This window comes from Arvicola amphibius, chromosome 1, assembly GCF_903992535.2.
Source record: "Arvicola amphibius chromosome 1, mArvAmp1.2, whole genome shotgun sequence".
NCBI classification, from domain to species: Eukaryota; Metazoa; Chordata; class Mammalia; order Rodentia; family Cricetidae; genus Arvicola; species Arvicola amphibius.
The window spans coordinates 148,672,520-148,689,860 of NC_052047.1; the positions used below are offsets into that span (position 1 = coordinate 148,672,520).

The 17,341-nt window shown below is 49.4% G+C and overlaps 1 protein-coding gene across 2 annotated transcripts in view; it reads left to right on the top strand.

Moving 5' to 3' along the window:
• The window catches only part of Sptbn2 (spectrin beta, non-erythrocytic 2), a 33,965-nt gene that overhangs the window by 4,112 nt on the left and 12,512 nt on the right, over nt 1-17,341 (top strand). For both annotated transcript variants that reach the window (XM_038334447.2, XM_038334440.2), the window contains exons 2-18: nt 611-762; nt 1,127-1,300; nt 2,077-2,168; nt 2,297-2,377; nt 2,733-2,848; nt 4,810-4,922; nt 5,054-5,241; nt 7,403-7,520; nt 8,096-8,254; nt 8,512-8,814; nt 9,777-9,930; nt 10,140-11,010; nt 13,562-13,699; nt 14,070-14,826; nt 16,252-16,454; nt 16,798-16,888; nt 17,066-17,212. In XM_038334447.2, the coding sequence (XP_038190375.1) occupies nt 611-762; nt 1,127-1,300; nt 2,077-2,168; nt 2,297-2,377; nt 2,733-2,848; nt 4,810-4,922; nt 5,054-5,241; nt 7,403-7,520; nt 8,096-8,254; nt 8,512-8,814; nt 9,777-9,930; nt 10,140-11,010; nt 13,562-13,699; nt 14,070-14,826; nt 16,252-16,454; nt 16,798-16,888; nt 17,066-17,212 (3,857 nt within the window). The remainder of the gene's footprint in view (nt 1-610; nt 763-1,126; nt 1,301-2,076; nt 2,169-2,296; nt 2,378-2,732; nt 2,849-4,809; nt 4,923-5,053; nt 5,242-7,402; nt 7,521-8,095; nt 8,255-8,511; nt 8,815-9,776; nt 9,931-10,139; nt 11,011-13,561; nt 13,700-14,069; nt 14,827-16,251; nt 16,455-16,797; nt 16,889-17,065; nt 17,213-17,341) is intronic.

A 17,341-nucleotide genomic window follows, 5' to 3' on the forward strand; every position in this document is an offset into this window, starting at 1 on the left:
TGAGACAGGATCTCACTGTCTGGTCTGGAATTCAGAGACTGGCCTGCCTCTGCCTCCCAAGATCAAAGCATGCACCACCAAGCCTGAACTAAATTTTTATAAATTATTCCTGAATCTTGTGGTATTGGTGTTCTAGTCCTGGATCCTCTACAGTCAACTGTGCAACCCTGCCTCTAGTTAGAGTCGCCTACCTTTTCTGTATATGACCCGGAACAGGGAGCTGCCTTAAAGGCCCACACAATCTCTCCCTTGTCCACATCTGAAGGAGAAGGAGGGCTTGCCCTTAGCAAAGCTCCCCAAGAGGGAGCCACATGGCGCTGGACACCCAGTAGGTGTATCATCCCAGTATCTCATTTAGTTGCTGTAGTGACTCGGGTTCTTCTTTCTTTTTGAGGCCTTTTTGTCCGTCTTGTTCTCCACCCCCCACCTCCACCCAGCCCAGAGACAGGGTTTCTCCATGTAGCCTTGGCTGTCCTGGAACTCTCTCCCTGTAGACTAGGCTGGTCTCCAACTCACAAAGATCTACCTGGCTTAAAGGTGTGTGCCACCACGCCCAGCTCAAGCATTACTGTCCTCGAAGGACAGAAATGACATCTTCTTGCCACTGCAGATGAACGCGAAGCCGTGCAGAAGAAAACCTTCACCAAGTGGGTGAACTCCCACCTGGCCCGGGTGACATGCCGGGTGGGAGACCTGTACAGCGACCTGCGGGACGGGCGCAACCTCCTGAGGCTCCTGGAGGTGCTCTCGGGAGAGACCCTGGTGAGCTGGGGTAACAGACAGAAGGGAGCCTTGGAGACTGGCAAGGGAGCAAACCACAGGAGGGGTGTTACAGAGAGCTGAGCAAATCCTATGGCTCCTGTGCTCATTCCAAGAGGCTTTGCTACATGAATTACATGGGAGCCATGCTTTGCAGAGACAGGAACAGTGGCCCCATTGAAAGCATTTCTTCTCCCACCCTCTCTAGGTGCAATTAATTCTCCTGGGAATCTTAATCTGCCAGGCCTCATCTGTATCCTCTGGCCTGGCCCTCGAAGATCATGGGAGGTATGGGGCAGGTTGCTGAGAAAGCTAGGAAGGAAGAGAACCATGGCCCCATGTCACTGTACCCTCCATCTGCCCACAGCCAAAGCCCACAAAGGGCCGAATGCGGATCCACTGCCTGGAGAATGTGGATAAAGCACTGCAGTTCCTGAAGGAGCAGAAAGTACACTTGGAAAACATGGGTTCCCATGACATTGTGGATGGAAACCACCGTCTGACTCTTGGGCTGGTGTGGACCATCATCCTTCGATTCCAGGTATCCTCCAGGTGTTATCTAAGGTGTGAGCTGTGTACCAGCTAGCTTTATACCCCCACACTGTTACTGATGGTCCATGTTAAGATAAATACAAAAATTAAGGGGCTGGAGAGATAGGCCAGGAATTCAAAGCACTGTAATGACTGCTCTTCCAGAGGACCTGGGTTCAATTCCTAGCACCCATATGGCAGCTCACAGCCACTTCTAACTCCAGTTAGAAGTTCATCCAGAGGGGTCTGATGCCCTCTTCTGGCCTCTGAGAGCACTGGACACACATATGGTACACAGACAAACATACAGGCAAAATACCCCTATACATAAAAGTAAAATAATAATTAAGTTTAAAAACTGAGCATATAGAACTTTCTAGAGCAGCTTGCCATTGAAGCACATCCATGCAGTTGCTTGCAGGGAGGGGGCTTGTCACTTTCCACGCTACACTCTATCTCAGTGTCACTCAGCTCCTCCGACATTCCCTCTTTCCCCCAGAGCGAGCTCTTTCAGCTCTGTCTCAGAAAACAACCATTCACCTGTTCATATTCTCCGCCTGGAAGAACCAGCTCCCTTTACTTGTAGGCACTTCTGCTCCACTGATATCCTGCTTCAAATCCCCTGGACCTGAAAATGTGTGTCACTAGCTGAGAAAATAAGGGCCCAGGTTCTGTTCCACCACACAGCATTCCTAAAGATCAGTTTTCTCTGATTTTTCCCTGAGTGTCTTTGGTATCACCAAGACACCACTTGGGGAGTGAAAGTCCTGTTTGCTGCTTTCTCAGATCCAAGACATCAGTGTGGAGACAGAAGACAACAAGGAGAAGAAGTCAGCTAAGGACGCTCTGCTGCTGTGGTGCCAGATGAAGACCGCAGGGTGAGGAGGCCCAGGAGCATGGCCGTAGGAGTGGGCCACACTGAGATGGAATCTCAGGTTCACAACCTGCCCACTGTCCTTGTATCACAGACCAGGGCTCTGAAGCACTCGCTGTTTTCTCTTTATAGGTATCCCAATGTCAATGTGCACAACTTTACCACCAGTTGGAGAGATGGGCTGGCATTTAATGCCATCGTGCATAAACACCGGTGAGAAGACAGGTTTAGTGAACATGTGGGTCAGTGACCCAGGAGCATACAGCAGAGGCCGGGAGAGTGGCTGAGTTACAGCATAGCTATAGAGGGGGAAAACGAAGGGAAATCCCAGTCTTTGGGGGAGCAGAAGCAGAATAGCAAATCCAAGGCTAGTCTGGTCTCAGAGTGAGTTCCAAGCCAGCCGAGGCTACCTAAGAAACCCTGTCTTAAAAAGAAGGAAGGCAAAAGAATGTGGGAGAGAAGTCAGGAAGTAGGATGGTATACCAGGAGTGGGCTTGGGGTATTTACATCTTTTTCTTTAAGCTCTGACATGCTTTTGATGTGATCTGTCCCCCACCCCCACCCCCAGGCCAGACCTATTGGATTTTGAGTCCCTGAAGAAGTGTAATGCACACTATAACCTGCAGAATGCTTTCAATCTGGCAGAAAAGGAACTCGGTCTGACCAAGCTCCTGGATCCTGAAGGTGGGTCAGAGCTCTGCAGTCAGGTGTGGAAAGACAGGGGCAAATTGGAGGGTGGCTGCCAGGGAGGACCAGCAGCAGTGGAGGGTGGAAATGTTCTGGAATTAGGCAGTAGCAATGACTGTCACAACCTTGTGGTAAGAAAGTTGTGTCTTGGAAAAAGAAAGTACCAGGATGTTAGCTTATGCCTGCAATCCCAGTACTCAGTAGTCAAAGGGAAAAGGGTTAAGAATTTAAGGCCAGCCTTCCTTAAATTTGAGGACAGCCTAGGCTACATGAACAAAACAAACAAAGTTTGTATGAATAAAGGGAGCTCCAACTCAGAGAAAGCTCTGGGCTGTAGGTTCTGTCTCAGCCCACAGCACCAGTATGATTTAAAGCCAGTCATTTAGCCTGGTTTAGTTTCCTCGTCTCCAAAATGAGAAGACCAGAGCTGGGAATGAAACTCAGGTTGAGCGGTCATTGTGCACACTCCAGCACCACAAGAATAAAAATTAAAATAAAATGAGAACCATGGTTCCATGACCTCTGAGTTCTTCTAAAATTCTAGGCTTGGGTTAAGCTGTACAACCTTTGGTTCTCACTAAGAAGTGGCCCGTGGTCAGTTGTCCCTGTGGCACAATGGCCTGTTCCAGCCACATACCTTACTTGTCCTAATGACAGCCCTCTGCCATTATCCTCCTCAGTTTACAGAAGAGGTAGAGCTTTTAAAGGTCAGGTGACCTGCTGAAGGTCATAGACCTGGTACAGCTGCGATTCAGGTTCAAACCAGCCCTAGAGCCTGTTTCCTCGCTGCTTCTGCAGGGCAGAGCAATCTGGGTGCAACCAGAAAAGGGAGGAGAGCCAACTGCAAGCCCCTGTTGGAAGCTTTCCTCCTTAGCTTTTCTGGCTGGTTTGATTCTCTCTCCCTGATTTTCACCCACCGGTAGCCCTCTTAGTTCAGAATCACAAGCATGTCATTCAGAGAATCTTGGTTTCTTAGAGACAGAAGCAGTCTAAATGCAAAGTTCCTTGGAGAACATTTGCAAAGCATGGCTGTTCTGCAGGACGCGGGAGTAAAGGGAAGGCTCTGTGACTTGACTGAGATGGCTTTAGGAGTTCCAGCTTGCCTGGGTGTGTTCTGAAGGGCTTCCAGTCTCCTCGTCTGGCCTTTGAGAGGAATGATGTGGCCAAAGTCAGATGGCGCAGGGATCCCAAGTCATCGTCAGCTATGGTTGTGTGGAGGGAATGCTTGGTCTGAAAGGACATTTACCTCCTTGGGTATACCCATGGCTGAACCTGGGACCAGGCTGGGAACAACAGCAGTGACCATGCCCCAAAATGGTTCAAGAGGCTTAGCTTGTAGTTCCTGCCCCACTGTCTCCCAGTCAGGAATGCTTGCTTTAATGTACATCACGTACACTGTGTAGAAGGTCTCCTGGGCCTTTGGATTTCTCCCTCTCTGCTTCGCAGGCCCTTCCCATACCGAAGAGGAAGTTGAAATAATTGACTTGTTACTTGGCGCTAAAGCAGTGGTTCTCAACCTGTGGGTCATGTGTCCTGTGGGGATTAGGTCCTGTGGGTCGTGTGTCCTGTGGGTCGTGTGTCCTGTGGGTCGTGTGTCCTGTGGGGATTGGGTCCTGTGGGTCGTGTGTCCTGTTGGTCGTGTGTCCTGTGGGGAGTGGGTCGGACAACCCTTTCACCGGGGCTGCATATCAGATATTTACAGTATGATTCACAACAGCAAAATCACAGTTATGAAGTAGCAACGAAACTAACTTTATGGTTGGCAGTCACCACAGCAGTCACCACAGCAGGTTGAGAGTCACTGATCTGAAGGGATCTGAAAAGATGTGAGATGTGCTAGCCTTGGAGGGTGGGGGGGGTGTCCCTGGCATGAGGTGGGTCAGTCAGGTTTTAGGTCTACTTCTGGAAGAGAGGCAGGTTTCTGATGTCTACCTCACCTAAATGGTCCTTTTTCTCAGATGTGAACGTGGATCAGCCTGATGAGAAATCAATCATCACCTACGTGGCCACTTACTACCACTACTTCTCTAAGATGAAGGCCCTGGCTGTTGAAGGCAAAAGAATTGGCAAGGTACCCTCACTGTGAGACACTAGGTTTAAGGGTCAGAGGAGGCCTGCTGTCGGTCTTACTCCCCTAAAACGGGGCAGGGTAGAGCCATAGCACTGGGCGAGACACGCACTTACCTGTCTCCTGTCCCACAGGTCCTGGACCATGCCATGGAGGCAGAACACCTGGTGGAGAAATATGAGTCCCTGGCCTCTGAACTGCTGCAGTGGATTGAACAAACGATTGTGACCCTCAATGACCGGCAGCTGGCCAACTCCCTGAGTGGAGTCCAGAACCAGCTGCAGTCTTTCAATTCCTATCGCACTGTGGAGAAGCCACCTAAGTAGGTGTCCTTTGGGCCCCACCCTGCCAGAGCATGCCTGCCCAGAGCTGTACTCTCTTGAGAGAAAGCCTAAATGAGGGCGGTCTTTTGGGAGGGACATTTAGCAGTTCAGAAATGCAGCCAAGGCTCATTTCCCTCAGCTCAAAGGGCTGGAAGCATCCAAACAGCAGAGCTGTTCCAAAACACATTTTCTAATGACTAGCCATTTTTAAAACGCATGCCATGGAAGAATGATTGCCATGGCATGTCAAGTCAGTGCAGTCCATCAGATAAAATGACTGGTTGCAAGCCAGCTATGGTGGCTCACACCTGCAAATCCCAGCACTTGGGAGTCTGAGGCAGGAAGACTGCTGTGAGTTCTAAGGCCAGCCATATTGAGTTCTAGCCTGGAACATCAGAGTAAGACCCTGCCTGAGAAAAGGAAAAAAAAATACTGGTTGGGGGTCACACTGTAGTCTCAGTGCAGGAGCAGACAGAACTGGACTCGATAAGTCAGCCTGCAGGATGTGTGGCCAGTGCATGAACATCACAAAGGTATTTAGCATTCATTTCTTCACATGTAGGATCGCCATTAGCAATTCCATATAGCACAGGTTGGGGAGAGAGGGAGGGAAGGAGGAAGGGAGGGGAGAAGGAAGGGAGGGGGGAAGGGGCGAGGGGGGAGGGAGGGAGGGGGATCATAATCATCAGGCTCTTTTGGAGTTAATATGTTAGCTCCAAACCTAATACTCATCTAGGAAACAACTATTCTCTACAGCCGAGGGAATGGTTTGAGGTGCCCTTTGCCTGGAAAACCCTTTTCTTGGCATTCCAACAAAGGTGTAAGCTCAAGGACATGCCTCAACATGACCTTTGTAAAATAATAATAATAATTCATGTAGCAACCGCTGAAAATAGTATCCCCCCCAAATAAATTTTGACATGAAAAGATTGTCATAGTTGAAGAAATGGGCTTCAAGAGTTCTTCATAAGCCACAGCAAACAAAGTGGTAAGCACCCAAGTTTACAGTACCTGGTTTAAATCCTGGCTCTGCCACTCAGCAGCTGTATTGGACAATTATATAGCTTGTTAAATGTTCTTATCTGGAAAACAAGGGTGAGGGATGCAGACAGTGCTGAGAGGGCACCGTGCGCCAAGTGCTGAGAAGCATCCAGAGCCAAGGTCCTGGTCACAGCTGTTGAGTTGTTCATCACTGAGCTCTGGTTATACTGGTTCCTCACTGTTCAAGGAAGAAACCAGCACTTCCATGGGTAGCGACAGCGACATTTTTGTGGAGCTTTCGGTTTCTGTTGGGCCTGGAGTTGCAGGTGTATAATCCTGGCTATTCAGGAAGATGTGACAGGGTGGATGATCAGAAGCTCAAATTCAAAGCTAGTCTGGATAACTTGGTGAGACCCGTGATGGAACAGAATTTTCTTTTTCTTTTTTTCACTTTTGAGACAGGGTTTCTCTGTAGCCCTGACTGTCCTAGAGTTTGCTCTGTAGACCAAGCTGGCCTGGAACTCACAGAGATCTGGCTGCCTTCCAAGTGCTGAGATTAAAGGCGTGCACTACCACTGCTTGGCAGAAAGTCTTCTTAAAAAGGTGAAGATGTACTTAAGTGGTAGAGGTTTTGCTTAGCATTTATGAAGGCCTGGATCCCACCCCCAGTGCTGTAGTCAGTAAATAATAAATAGAAAAATAAATTAATGATGTTCTTGGGCCAAGCATACACACCTGTAACCCCAGGTCTCTAAAGGCTGAGGCAGGAGGATTATGAATTCAAGGCTAGCTACACAGCAAGACCCAGTATCAAAAAAAAAAAAAGGAAGGAAGGAAAGGAAAGAAAGGAAAAAAGCAGGGAGCATCAGGCGTAGTGGTGAACACTTTTAATCCCAGCTGCTAGGAGGCAGAGACAAGCAGATCTGTGAGTTCAAGGCTAGCCCAGTCAACATACTGAGTTCCCCCCCACCAAAAAAAAAAAAAAAGAAAAGAAAAAGGACGAAGAAGAAAACCAAAGTCCATTCTTTTGGCGTACTTGCTAGTGATTTTTGGCTTTCACACATACAAAAGTGTTACTTTTGTGAGAAGAAAAGCAGCGTGAGTGTTCTGTGGTGTAAAGTAAAGGCCTTGAGTCCCTTGTGGTCTTTGCCTCTGATCTTGACTTGGTCTCTGCTTCAGATTCACAGAGAAAGGAAACCTGGAGGTGCTGCTCTTCACCGTCCAGAGCAAGCTGCGGGCCAACAATCAGAAGGTCTACACGCCACGTGAAGGCCGGCTCATCTCCGACATCAACAAGGTCCGTGTTCCCCCTTAACATCTCCACATGGCCATCCTTGGTCGTCTCTGACCTAGGCACCTTCCATGCCTTTTGTGACCCAGGGCCTTCTTGACCTCCACCAATCCCTGATAGCCACTGCCCACACCCTCAGACATGACTCTGGTGTCCTCTCATGATTGTGGGCTCTTTGCCCACTCACTCTCCACCAGAGCCAGTAAATAAATCAGACCTCAAGTCTTTTGTCTTGTTCGGCATGTCCCCATTTCACCATCTCTACTGCTTTATGTTTTCCACAATAAGAATTATAAGACTAATTCGGGTAAACTAAGGTTCATCCCCAGAGTCCCACCACTACAGACAAATCTTGTATTTCCCATAGATGACCTCATATCTCATCCAGAAGCAAACAGTTATTATGTGGGTTCACAATGTACCTGGCACCTCTCCCTTTTTCGCATATTTTCAGGCACAGGTGCCTCACTGATCCCATTCCATGAATCCACTAGACCAAGCTTCTGTGGAACTCACCTGAGCCCCAGCCCGGCTGACCTCTACCCTGGTCCCATTGTAACAATCCAGTCTCTACCTCACAGGCCTGGGAGCGGCTAGAGAAAGCTGAACACGAGCGAGAGCTGGCCCTGCGCACAGAGCTGATCCGCCAGGAGAAGCTGGAGCAACTGGCTGCTCGCTTCGACCGCAAGGCTGCCATGCGGGAAACCTGGCTCAGTGAGAACCAGCGCCTCGTGTCCCAGGTAGGACTCATGTTACGGGCACATCCAGGCTGGTAGGGAGAAATGTGAGAAAGACTGTACCAGTAAGGTTCCTCCAGGGTGGGAAGATGATAAAACACAGTATCTGTCATGCAGGAAACTCAGGATCTGGGGGCCTAAAGCTTCCCTGGCAGAAGAGACAGTGAGGCAGAATGAGGTGGTACAGAGGGGACAGACAGCAAGCAAGCGGAGGTACTGCCCCTGGGTTCCCAACCTTGCCCTCCCTGCCTCTGCCACAGGACAACTTTGGGCTGGAGCTGGCGGCAGTGGAGGCTGCAGTGCGGAAGCATGAAGCCATTGAGACAGACATCGTGGCCTACAGTGGCCGGGTGCAGGCAGTGGATGCTGTGGCTGCAGAGCTGGCTGCAGAGCACTACCATGACATTAAGCGCATCGCAGCAAGGCAGCAGAACGTGGCCAGGCTCTGGGACTTCTTACGGCAGATGGTGGCTGCCCGCCGTGAGAGACTCCTTCTAAACCTGGAGCTGCAGAAAGTGTTTCAGGATCTGCTCTACCTCATGGACTGGATGGCAGAGATGAAGGTAATAGCCACTTGTGGCATGACTCACCTGGGCAGGAGGCCTGAGGTGTGGCTGTCTATCCACTCAGCCCATCTCTTCCTAGCATGTGCTAATTCAGAGCCAGCCCCTCCTAGTTGTGATGAGCAAAGCTGACAGATTGTCCCTGTGGGGCTCCCAGCCTAGGGACAAAGAGGCTGATAAAAACCAGAGACACCATAGCAGGTGGTTCTAAGGCCTGGGGCCACTGGAGCAGGTGATTGGGCAAGAATTGGCCCTTCTGAGAGAAGGTCACTTGAACTGAGGCAAGGAGGCAGCCCAGAGCACTCTGATGAGAGCAGGTTCTGGGCAGAAGGAATAACGAGGCTACCACCCTGGACTGTGCAAGTGGGGCCCATGGGGACTGCAAGAGTAGACGAAAGAGGAGCCGTGGTGTCTCCCTTAGAGCCCTGCAGGCTTGTCAAGGAATTTGGATTTTACTCAAACAGAATATTTAAAGTGTTTAAAGGGTTTCAAAGAAAGGAAAAAAAGGTCCTTTGGACTTTGGTGTGCAGAAGGTCTGTGGGCAGCAAGAGTGGGAGCAGAGAAACAGGCTGCCATCTCCTAGGCGAGAGGTGTGCTTGAGGGTGGGTCTGGAGAAGACACTGAAGGGGCTGGAACGGAGCAGTGACAGCAGTGGGCATCTATGATTCTGGAGCTGAGATGACTCAGAATAAAAATTCCAGAGCAGGATTTAGTAAGAAAACTCTTCCATGGGGATGCAATTGAGGATAAAGAACCAACTGCAAGAACATAACTGGGGTGTGTGTGTGTGTGTGTGTGTGTGTGTGTGTGTGTGTGTGTGTGTGTGTAGGTATGCTCACTTGGGTGTAACGTGGAGCCATCCAAAGAGGGTGGAAGGAAGATGCGCTGCAGTGAGCTTGGCAGGCTGGTAGGCTGCTAGGCTGTTCTCAGACAGGCACTGGCATGCTATGTGTGTGTGGCAGGGCCGGCTGCAGTCTCAGGACCTGGGCAAGCACCTGGCTGGAGTGGAAGACTTACTGCAGCTACACGAGCTGGTGGAAGCAGACATCGCAGTGCAGGCTGAGAGGGTGCGAGCAGTCAGCGCCTCTGCCCTGCGCTTCTGTGATCCAGGGAAAGGTGAAAACTGCGGGGAGGGCGAGTTGGAAATGAAAGGACTGGGAAACAAGGAACAAGCTTGTCACTCGGGAACATTTGGGGGCAGGATCACTGATGGGCAGGTAATAGTGATAGCTAGATCCAGAAGGGAGACCTACAAGAGTGACCATGACAAGGGGGAGGGGGAGCAACTGAAGCTCTGGACCTCTGGCTTGCTTTTTTCTTTTCAGAGTATAGACCATGTGACCCACAGCTGGTGTCAGAGAGGGTGGCCACTCTGGAGCAGAGCTATGAGGCCCTGTGTGAGTTGGCAGCAACTCGAAGGGCCCGTCTGGAAGAGTCACGTCGTCTCTGGAGGTTCCTCTGGGAAGTGGGTGAGGCTGAGGCCTGGGTGCGGGAGCAGCAGCACCTCCTGGCCTCAGCTGAGACAGGTCGGGACCTGACCGGTGTCCTCCGTCTGCTCAACAAGCATACAGCCCTACGGGGTGAGATGAGTGGCCGTCTGGGGCCCCTGAAGCTCACCCTGGAACAAGGCCAGCAGTTGGTGGCTGAGGGCCACCCTGGAGCCAACCAAGCCTCAACCCGTGCAGCTGAGCTCCAGGCCCAGTGGGAGCGGCTGGAGGCCCTGGCCGAGGAGCGAGCCCAGCGGCTAGCACAGGCTGCCAGCCTCTACCAGTTCCAAGCAGATGCAAATGATATGGAGGCCTGGTTGGTGGATGCACTACGCCTGGTGTCCAGCCCTGAGGTAGGGCATGATGAGTTCTCCACACAGGCCCTCGCCAGGCAGCATCGGGCCCTCGAGGAGGAGATCCGAGCCCACCGGCCCACACTGGATGCCTTGAGGGAGCAGGCTACAGCCCTGCCACCTGCACTGAGCCATACACCTGAAGTTCAGGGCAGAGTGCCCACTCTGGAGCAGCATTATGAGGAGCTGCAGGCCCGGGCGGGTGAGCGTGCACGAGCCCTGGAGGCAGCCCTGGCACTCTATACCATGCTCAGCGAGGCTGGGGCCTGTGGGCTCTGGGTAGAGGAGAAGGAGCAGTGGCTCAATGGGCTGGCCCTACCTGAGCGCCTGGAGGACCTGGAGGTGGTACAGCAGAGGTAAGGACTGCCGTTTTCTTGGAGATGCATCACCTGTGAGCTGAGGGTCTGATACAGGGATGCAAGCACCATTATAAACTGCCAGCAACATCCCTCTGAGCCCTAACTGTATTCTTTGAGTCATAACTACCATCTTTTATAGGGCTCTATTGTTGTTTCTCTTTTAGTTTTAGTATATGTATTTTTAAAGATGTATGTTATTTGCATGAGTGTTTTGCCAGTATGTATGTCTGTGCACCACCTGTGTGCCTGGTGCCTGCAGAAGTCAGAAGAGAAGCTGAAACTAGAGTTACTCGTCCCTGCTCTTTGCTTCCTTCTCTGGTAGTTCCTAGCCTCTGTGGACTGCTCTGACCTCTTCTTCCTTTTATGACTGCTTCTCTCAGTGTATCCTCTGAAACTGGAGTTACTGATGGTGGCATGTGGGTACTGGGAACCAAACCTGTGTCCTCCACAAGAACAACCATTGCTCTTAATCAGTGAGCTGTCAGGATCTCCTGTTCTGTTTTTACACTGAGACCAGGTCTTGCTCTAGAGCCTAGGCTTGGTGAACATGTAGCGGCCCTCCTGTCTTAGCTTCCCAAGTGCCTTGATTACAAACATGTGCCACCACTCCCAGCCTTTTAAAGTTCTAATGAAAACGTTGAGCATACTCAAAAGTAGAGAGCGTGTCCAGATTCCATTATTGTCAATAATGTTGCTCTTTTTTATTGATTTCTCTTTTAAAAAGCAAGTCTCTGGTATGATTCTTCAAGACAGCCCCTTTAGGAAAGATGAGGAGGTATCCTTATATATAATAATAATAATACTTTTAAATTATGTATGGACTTAAAATAGCACCTTTGGAAGCTAGATATGGAGTATGCCTATGATGGCATATCATCCAGGAGGTCATGGCAGTCTCTGTAAGTCTGAGACTGGTGGGCGCTGTATAGTAAGTTCCAGGGGCAGCCTGGGCTACATAGTAAGATCCTGACTTAAAAGACAAGTTTAAAAAACAAAATAGCTGTGCTGGAGGGATGGCTCAGTGGTTAAGAGCAATGCTTTTACTGACTTTGCGTCCCAAAACACACATCAGGTGTCTCACAGTTGCCTGTGAATCCAGTTCCAGGGGCCTGACACTATCTTGTCTTGCTTCTGCTGGTACACACACACACCCACCAAATAAAAAAAACCTGAGCTGTATCCAAAGAACAGTAAACCTTACAGTTATTTTTAAAAGGCATCATTTTTTCTTTCTTTATATTCATTATTTATTTATTTTGAGAAAGATTCTCATTATTGTAGCCCTTGCTGTCCTGAAACTTTCAAGGTAAGCCAGGCTGCCCTTGAGTCACAGAGCCTCACCTTCCTCTACCTCCTCAATGCTGGGATTAAAGGTATGTGCTACCATGACCATCTGAAAGGACATCTTTATTGAACTTCAATACCACTATCACATAAAAAAGTAACTCTTAGATATTACTCATTGTCAATCTAGAATCAAATTTCCTGGCAGGTTTTGAAATATAAGTAAAAATTTTTTTTTGAAGGTTTTCAAGATCTCCTATTACAATGTGGGTTTGGCAAAGTATAACCCTTGGACTAACTCCAGCCTGTGGCCTGAGGAGTTGGGTTTTATTTTGTTTTGTAAATAAAGTTTTATTGGAGCAGAGCCATGCCCTCTCATTTATGATCTTTGTGGCTGTGTTCACCCCTCCTAGTTGAGTTGGGGACTGCGGCTCAGACTGTGATTCACAGAGCCAAAAGTATTAAGTATTTACTCACCTGGCCCTTTACAGAAATGTCAGGTGTTCCTCACCCCCAAAGACATTGTCGTTCACATCTTGAAGCTTGGACATTTGGTTTTGGTTGTCTTTTTAGCTCATAGTAGCAGGATGGGGCATGGGTAGGTGGTTACAGAATAAGATCCATAATAGGAATACTGAGGTTCTGATGAAGGTAGGGACCCCCTGTGCCACAGTTGAATTTGACTTGCTGTACATGTATTCCTGACTTTAGACCTTTACTACGTCTTTGAGTACCCTACAGTGGATAGTTTTTCTCCTGGTTTTGAGGGAGTTGGGGCTCTGACCCTCAGGTACTGTGGACCTTATAGGCTAAGAGGCACAGTAATGCTGGAACAGAAGCCTCTTAGTTAAGTGTAGTGAGTATCTGTCCCATCAGCCAGCTCCCAAATCATGACATGGAGACTTACAATTTATTACAAAAGCTCAGCCTTAGCTTAGGATTGTTCCTAACTAGTTTTTATAACTTAAATTAACCCATATCTTTAATCTACACTCTTCTTTGTGGCTCAGTTACTTTTACTCTGTACTCCCCATGCTGCTTCCTCCCTGTCTCCTGGCATCTTAGCCCTTCTTCCCAGGGTCTTCTGTGCTTGGAAATCCTGCCTAGCTGTTGACTGTTCAGCTTTTTACTAAACCAATCAGAGTGACACATCTTCACAGTATACAAAAAGATTATTCCACAACATTTAAGGGACAGTGTTTCTGTGGGCATCTGAGGGCAGCTACGTGGTGGCCTTGCTGGACCTACTCTTCCCTTGCCTCAGGTTTGAGACCTTGGAGCCTGAAATGAATGCCCTGGCTGCACGGGTTACTGCTGTAAATGACATTGCCGAGCAATTGCTGAAGGCCAATCCACCAGGCAAGGACCGCATCATCGGCACCCAGCAGCAGCTCAACCACAGGTGGGCTTGAGGTGGGGAGGCAGCACCAAAGATTAATCTGAAGAAAAAAAAACAGATTTACTTACTAGCTAATGCAGATGGAGTTGAAGGAAGACTGTGGTAGGGCCTGGAAGGGTGACTAAAAAGGAGGAGAGATACCTGACTAGAATATGTTAAGAGAAGAGAAGTCATAAAAGGAATAGAAGAGGTCAGGGCAGTCCAGAGAGGCTGGGAGCTATCAGAAAAGGAAGCAAACAGCAGGGATGAGTAACCCTTGTGACCGGAGAAGCAGGAATTGTATGCAAAGAGCAGTAGGAAGAGGTTTCCAGGTACCTGGCCAGGGCAAGGAAGCTAAGCCCATTGCACATGTAGACCTTTCCCCTACTCACAGGTGGCAACAGTTTCGGTCCCTGGCAGATGGCAAGAAGGCAGCTCTGACATCAGCCCTGAGCATCCAGAATTACCACCTAGAGTGCACAGAGACCCAGGCATGGATGAGAGAGAAGACCAAGGTCATCGAGTCCACCCAGGGCTTGGGCAATGATCTGGCTGGTGTGCTGGCCCTGCAGCGGAAACTGGCAGGCACTGAGAGAGATCTGGAAGCCATTTCTGCCCGGGTGGGTGAGCTGACCCAAGAGGCAAATGCCTTGGCTGCTGGCCACCCAGCCCAAGCCCCTGCCATCAACACCCGGCTTGGAGAGGTGCAAGCTGGCTGGGAGGATCTTCGGGCCACCATGCGGCGCCGAGAAGAGTCCCTGGGTGAGGCGCGAAGGCTGCAGGACTTCCTGCGAAGCTTGGATGACTTCCAGGCCTGGCTAGGCCGCACACAGACTGCTGTAGCCTCTGAAGAAGGGCCAGCCACCCTGCCTGAGGCAGAAGCCCTCTTAGCCCAGCATGCGTCCCTGCGGGGAGAGGTGGAGCGAGCCCAGAGCGAGTACAGCCGCCTCAGGACCTTGGGCGAGGAGGTGACCAGAGACCAGGCTGATCCCCAATGCCTCTTCCTCAGACAGAGGCTGGAAGCTCTTGGAACCGGCTGGGAGGAACTGGGCCGCATGTGGGAGAGTCGGCAAGGCCGCTTGGCTCAGGCCCATGGCTTCCAGGGGTTTTTGAGAGATGCTCGCCAGGCTGAGGGTGTGCTTAGCAGCCAGGTAAGAGCCCAGGGAATATAGTCCCAACTAGAAAGACGAGGAAAATAGGGATTAGGGGAAGGAATAGGCAGTACTATTGGGTGGAGTAGTTGAGCAAGCAATATAAGCAGGAAGAATATATTAGAAATAGTTTGGTTTTTTTTTTTAATTTTTCAAGACAGGGTTTCTCTGTAGTTTTGGAGCCTGTCCTAGAACTAGCTCTTGTAGACCAGGCTGGTCTCAAACTCACAGAGATCCGCCTGCCTTTGCCTCCCAAGTACTGGGATTAAAGGCATGCACCACCACCGCCTGGTAAAATGTTTTTTTTAAATTATTTATTATGTGTTGTTAGGGTTTCTGTCCTGCCCAGATCCCACAGTCGTTAAGTCCCAAAGAAATCACACAGAAGTCTACATTAATCATAAACTGATTGGCCCATTAGCTCAGGCTTCTCATTAACTCTTATAACTTACATTAATCCATTATTCTTATCTGTGTTAGCCACATGGCTCAGTACCTTTTTCAGCGGTGTAGTCACATCTTACTTCTTCTGTGTCTGGACAAGACTGCAGAGAAATGGGCTTCCTTCTTCCCAGAATTCTCCTGTTCTCATTGACCTGCCTCTACTTCCTGTCTGGTTGTCCTTTCTATACTTCCTACCTGGCTACTGGCCAATCAGCGTTTATTTAAAATATAATTGACAGAATACAGACCATTCTCTCATACCAATTATGTATACAGTGTTCTGCCTGCATGTGTCCCTACAAGCCAGAAGAGGGCTCAAGATTTCATTACAGGTGGTTGTGAGCCACCATGTGGTTGCTGAGAATTGAACTCAGGACCTCTCTCTGGAAGAGCAGTCAGTGCTCTTAACCACTGAGCCCCTAGAAATATGTTCTAATAACATATTTTATATGTTATTACAGTTATTTTTAACCTTCCTAATGCTGGAACCCTTTGATACAATTCCTTGTGTTGTGGTGACCCTAACCATAAAATCATTTCATTGCTACTTCATAGCTGTAATTGTGTTACTGTTATGAATCATAATGTAAATAGCTTATATGCAAGATATCTGATGTGTGACCCATAAAGGGTCACAACACACAGGTTGGGAAATGCTTTGTTATTAGAATATAATAATTCTAACAAAATTTAAATGTAAATATAACCACACTGACTTTAGAAGAAATGAAAAGGCTAGCTAGTCCTGTAACTATTAAATAAATCAATAGTTACCAATAAGGAGGAACAGGATTTGGAATGGTGAAAGTCCTCCAGCCCAGTTGCTTTGCAGTGTTGTAAGATCTCCACATCAGTGGCCCCTGCCCTGTCTACAGAGCCATCTGGACCACCTGTTCCTCACCAGGCTGGTCTCTATGTACCCCTGGGCAAGTCCTCTCAGATTGGTATAATCTGCATGCTATGACTGTCTCTCCCACACAGGAATATGTTTTGTCTCACACGGAGATGCCAGGGACACTCCAGGCTGCAGATGTGGCCATTAAAAAGCTGGAAGACTTCATGAGCACCATGGACGCCAATGGAGAGCGTATCCGTGGACTCCTGGAGGCTGGGCGCCAGCTGGTGTCCAAAGGCAACATCCATGCTGAGAAGATCCAAGAGAAGGCAGACTCCATCGAGAAGAGGTGTGATGAGGATGGTGGGACAAATGAGGAACCTGACAGAAAATAGTGGGAAAGGGTGACCTAAAGCTTAAGACACAGAGCACTCAGTGTATCTATGAACTGACAGAGGGCAGGGAGCTGGAGGCAGAACACCAAATAAAGGAAGATCAGAGTGGTTGGACAGGCTGGATCAGGATCCATGAGGGACTTGCCACATTGAACCAAATTGGAGCCTACGGCAGGCCTAGAAATCAGATTCCTTGGGTGTCTTTTGGGACCCCTAGGGGTCATTATTCACATAAGAGAAAGACTGAACCTTCTGGTGAGTTAAGGGTCCTGGTTTCATTCTGGGCTGTCATTGCAGGCACAGAAAGAATCAGGAGGCAGTACAGCAGCTTTTGGGCCGCCTTCGGGACAACCGAGAGCAGCAGCACTTCTTACAAGACTGTCAGGAGGTGAGGCTCCCAGTTCCCTGGCATCCCTGTAGCATCTCCTAGCTATCCATCCCTTTCACACACATACACACACCCTTCATGGCTTCCTCTGGAATCTTTTGCATCTCCTGGCTCATCTGCCACAGCACTCCTCCCCTCTAAAAAATCTCCTTCATGCCTGCTTTATACTTGTACTAGCTGAAACTCTGGATTGATGAGAAGATGCTGACAGCTCAGGATGTTTCCTATGATGAGGCCCGCAACCTGCACACCAAATGGCAAAAGCACCAGGCATTCATGGCTGAGCTGGCAGCCAACAAGGACTGGCTGGACAAAGTGGACAAGGTAACTAATGTGGCCAGAGGCACGAGATGATGATCCTTTAGAGCTGCTTCTGGGCAGATCCTGGACACGGTCTAGGCTGAAGGGGCCTAACCCCAGAACATAGTTTTTTCCAGATGCTCACATTACCAA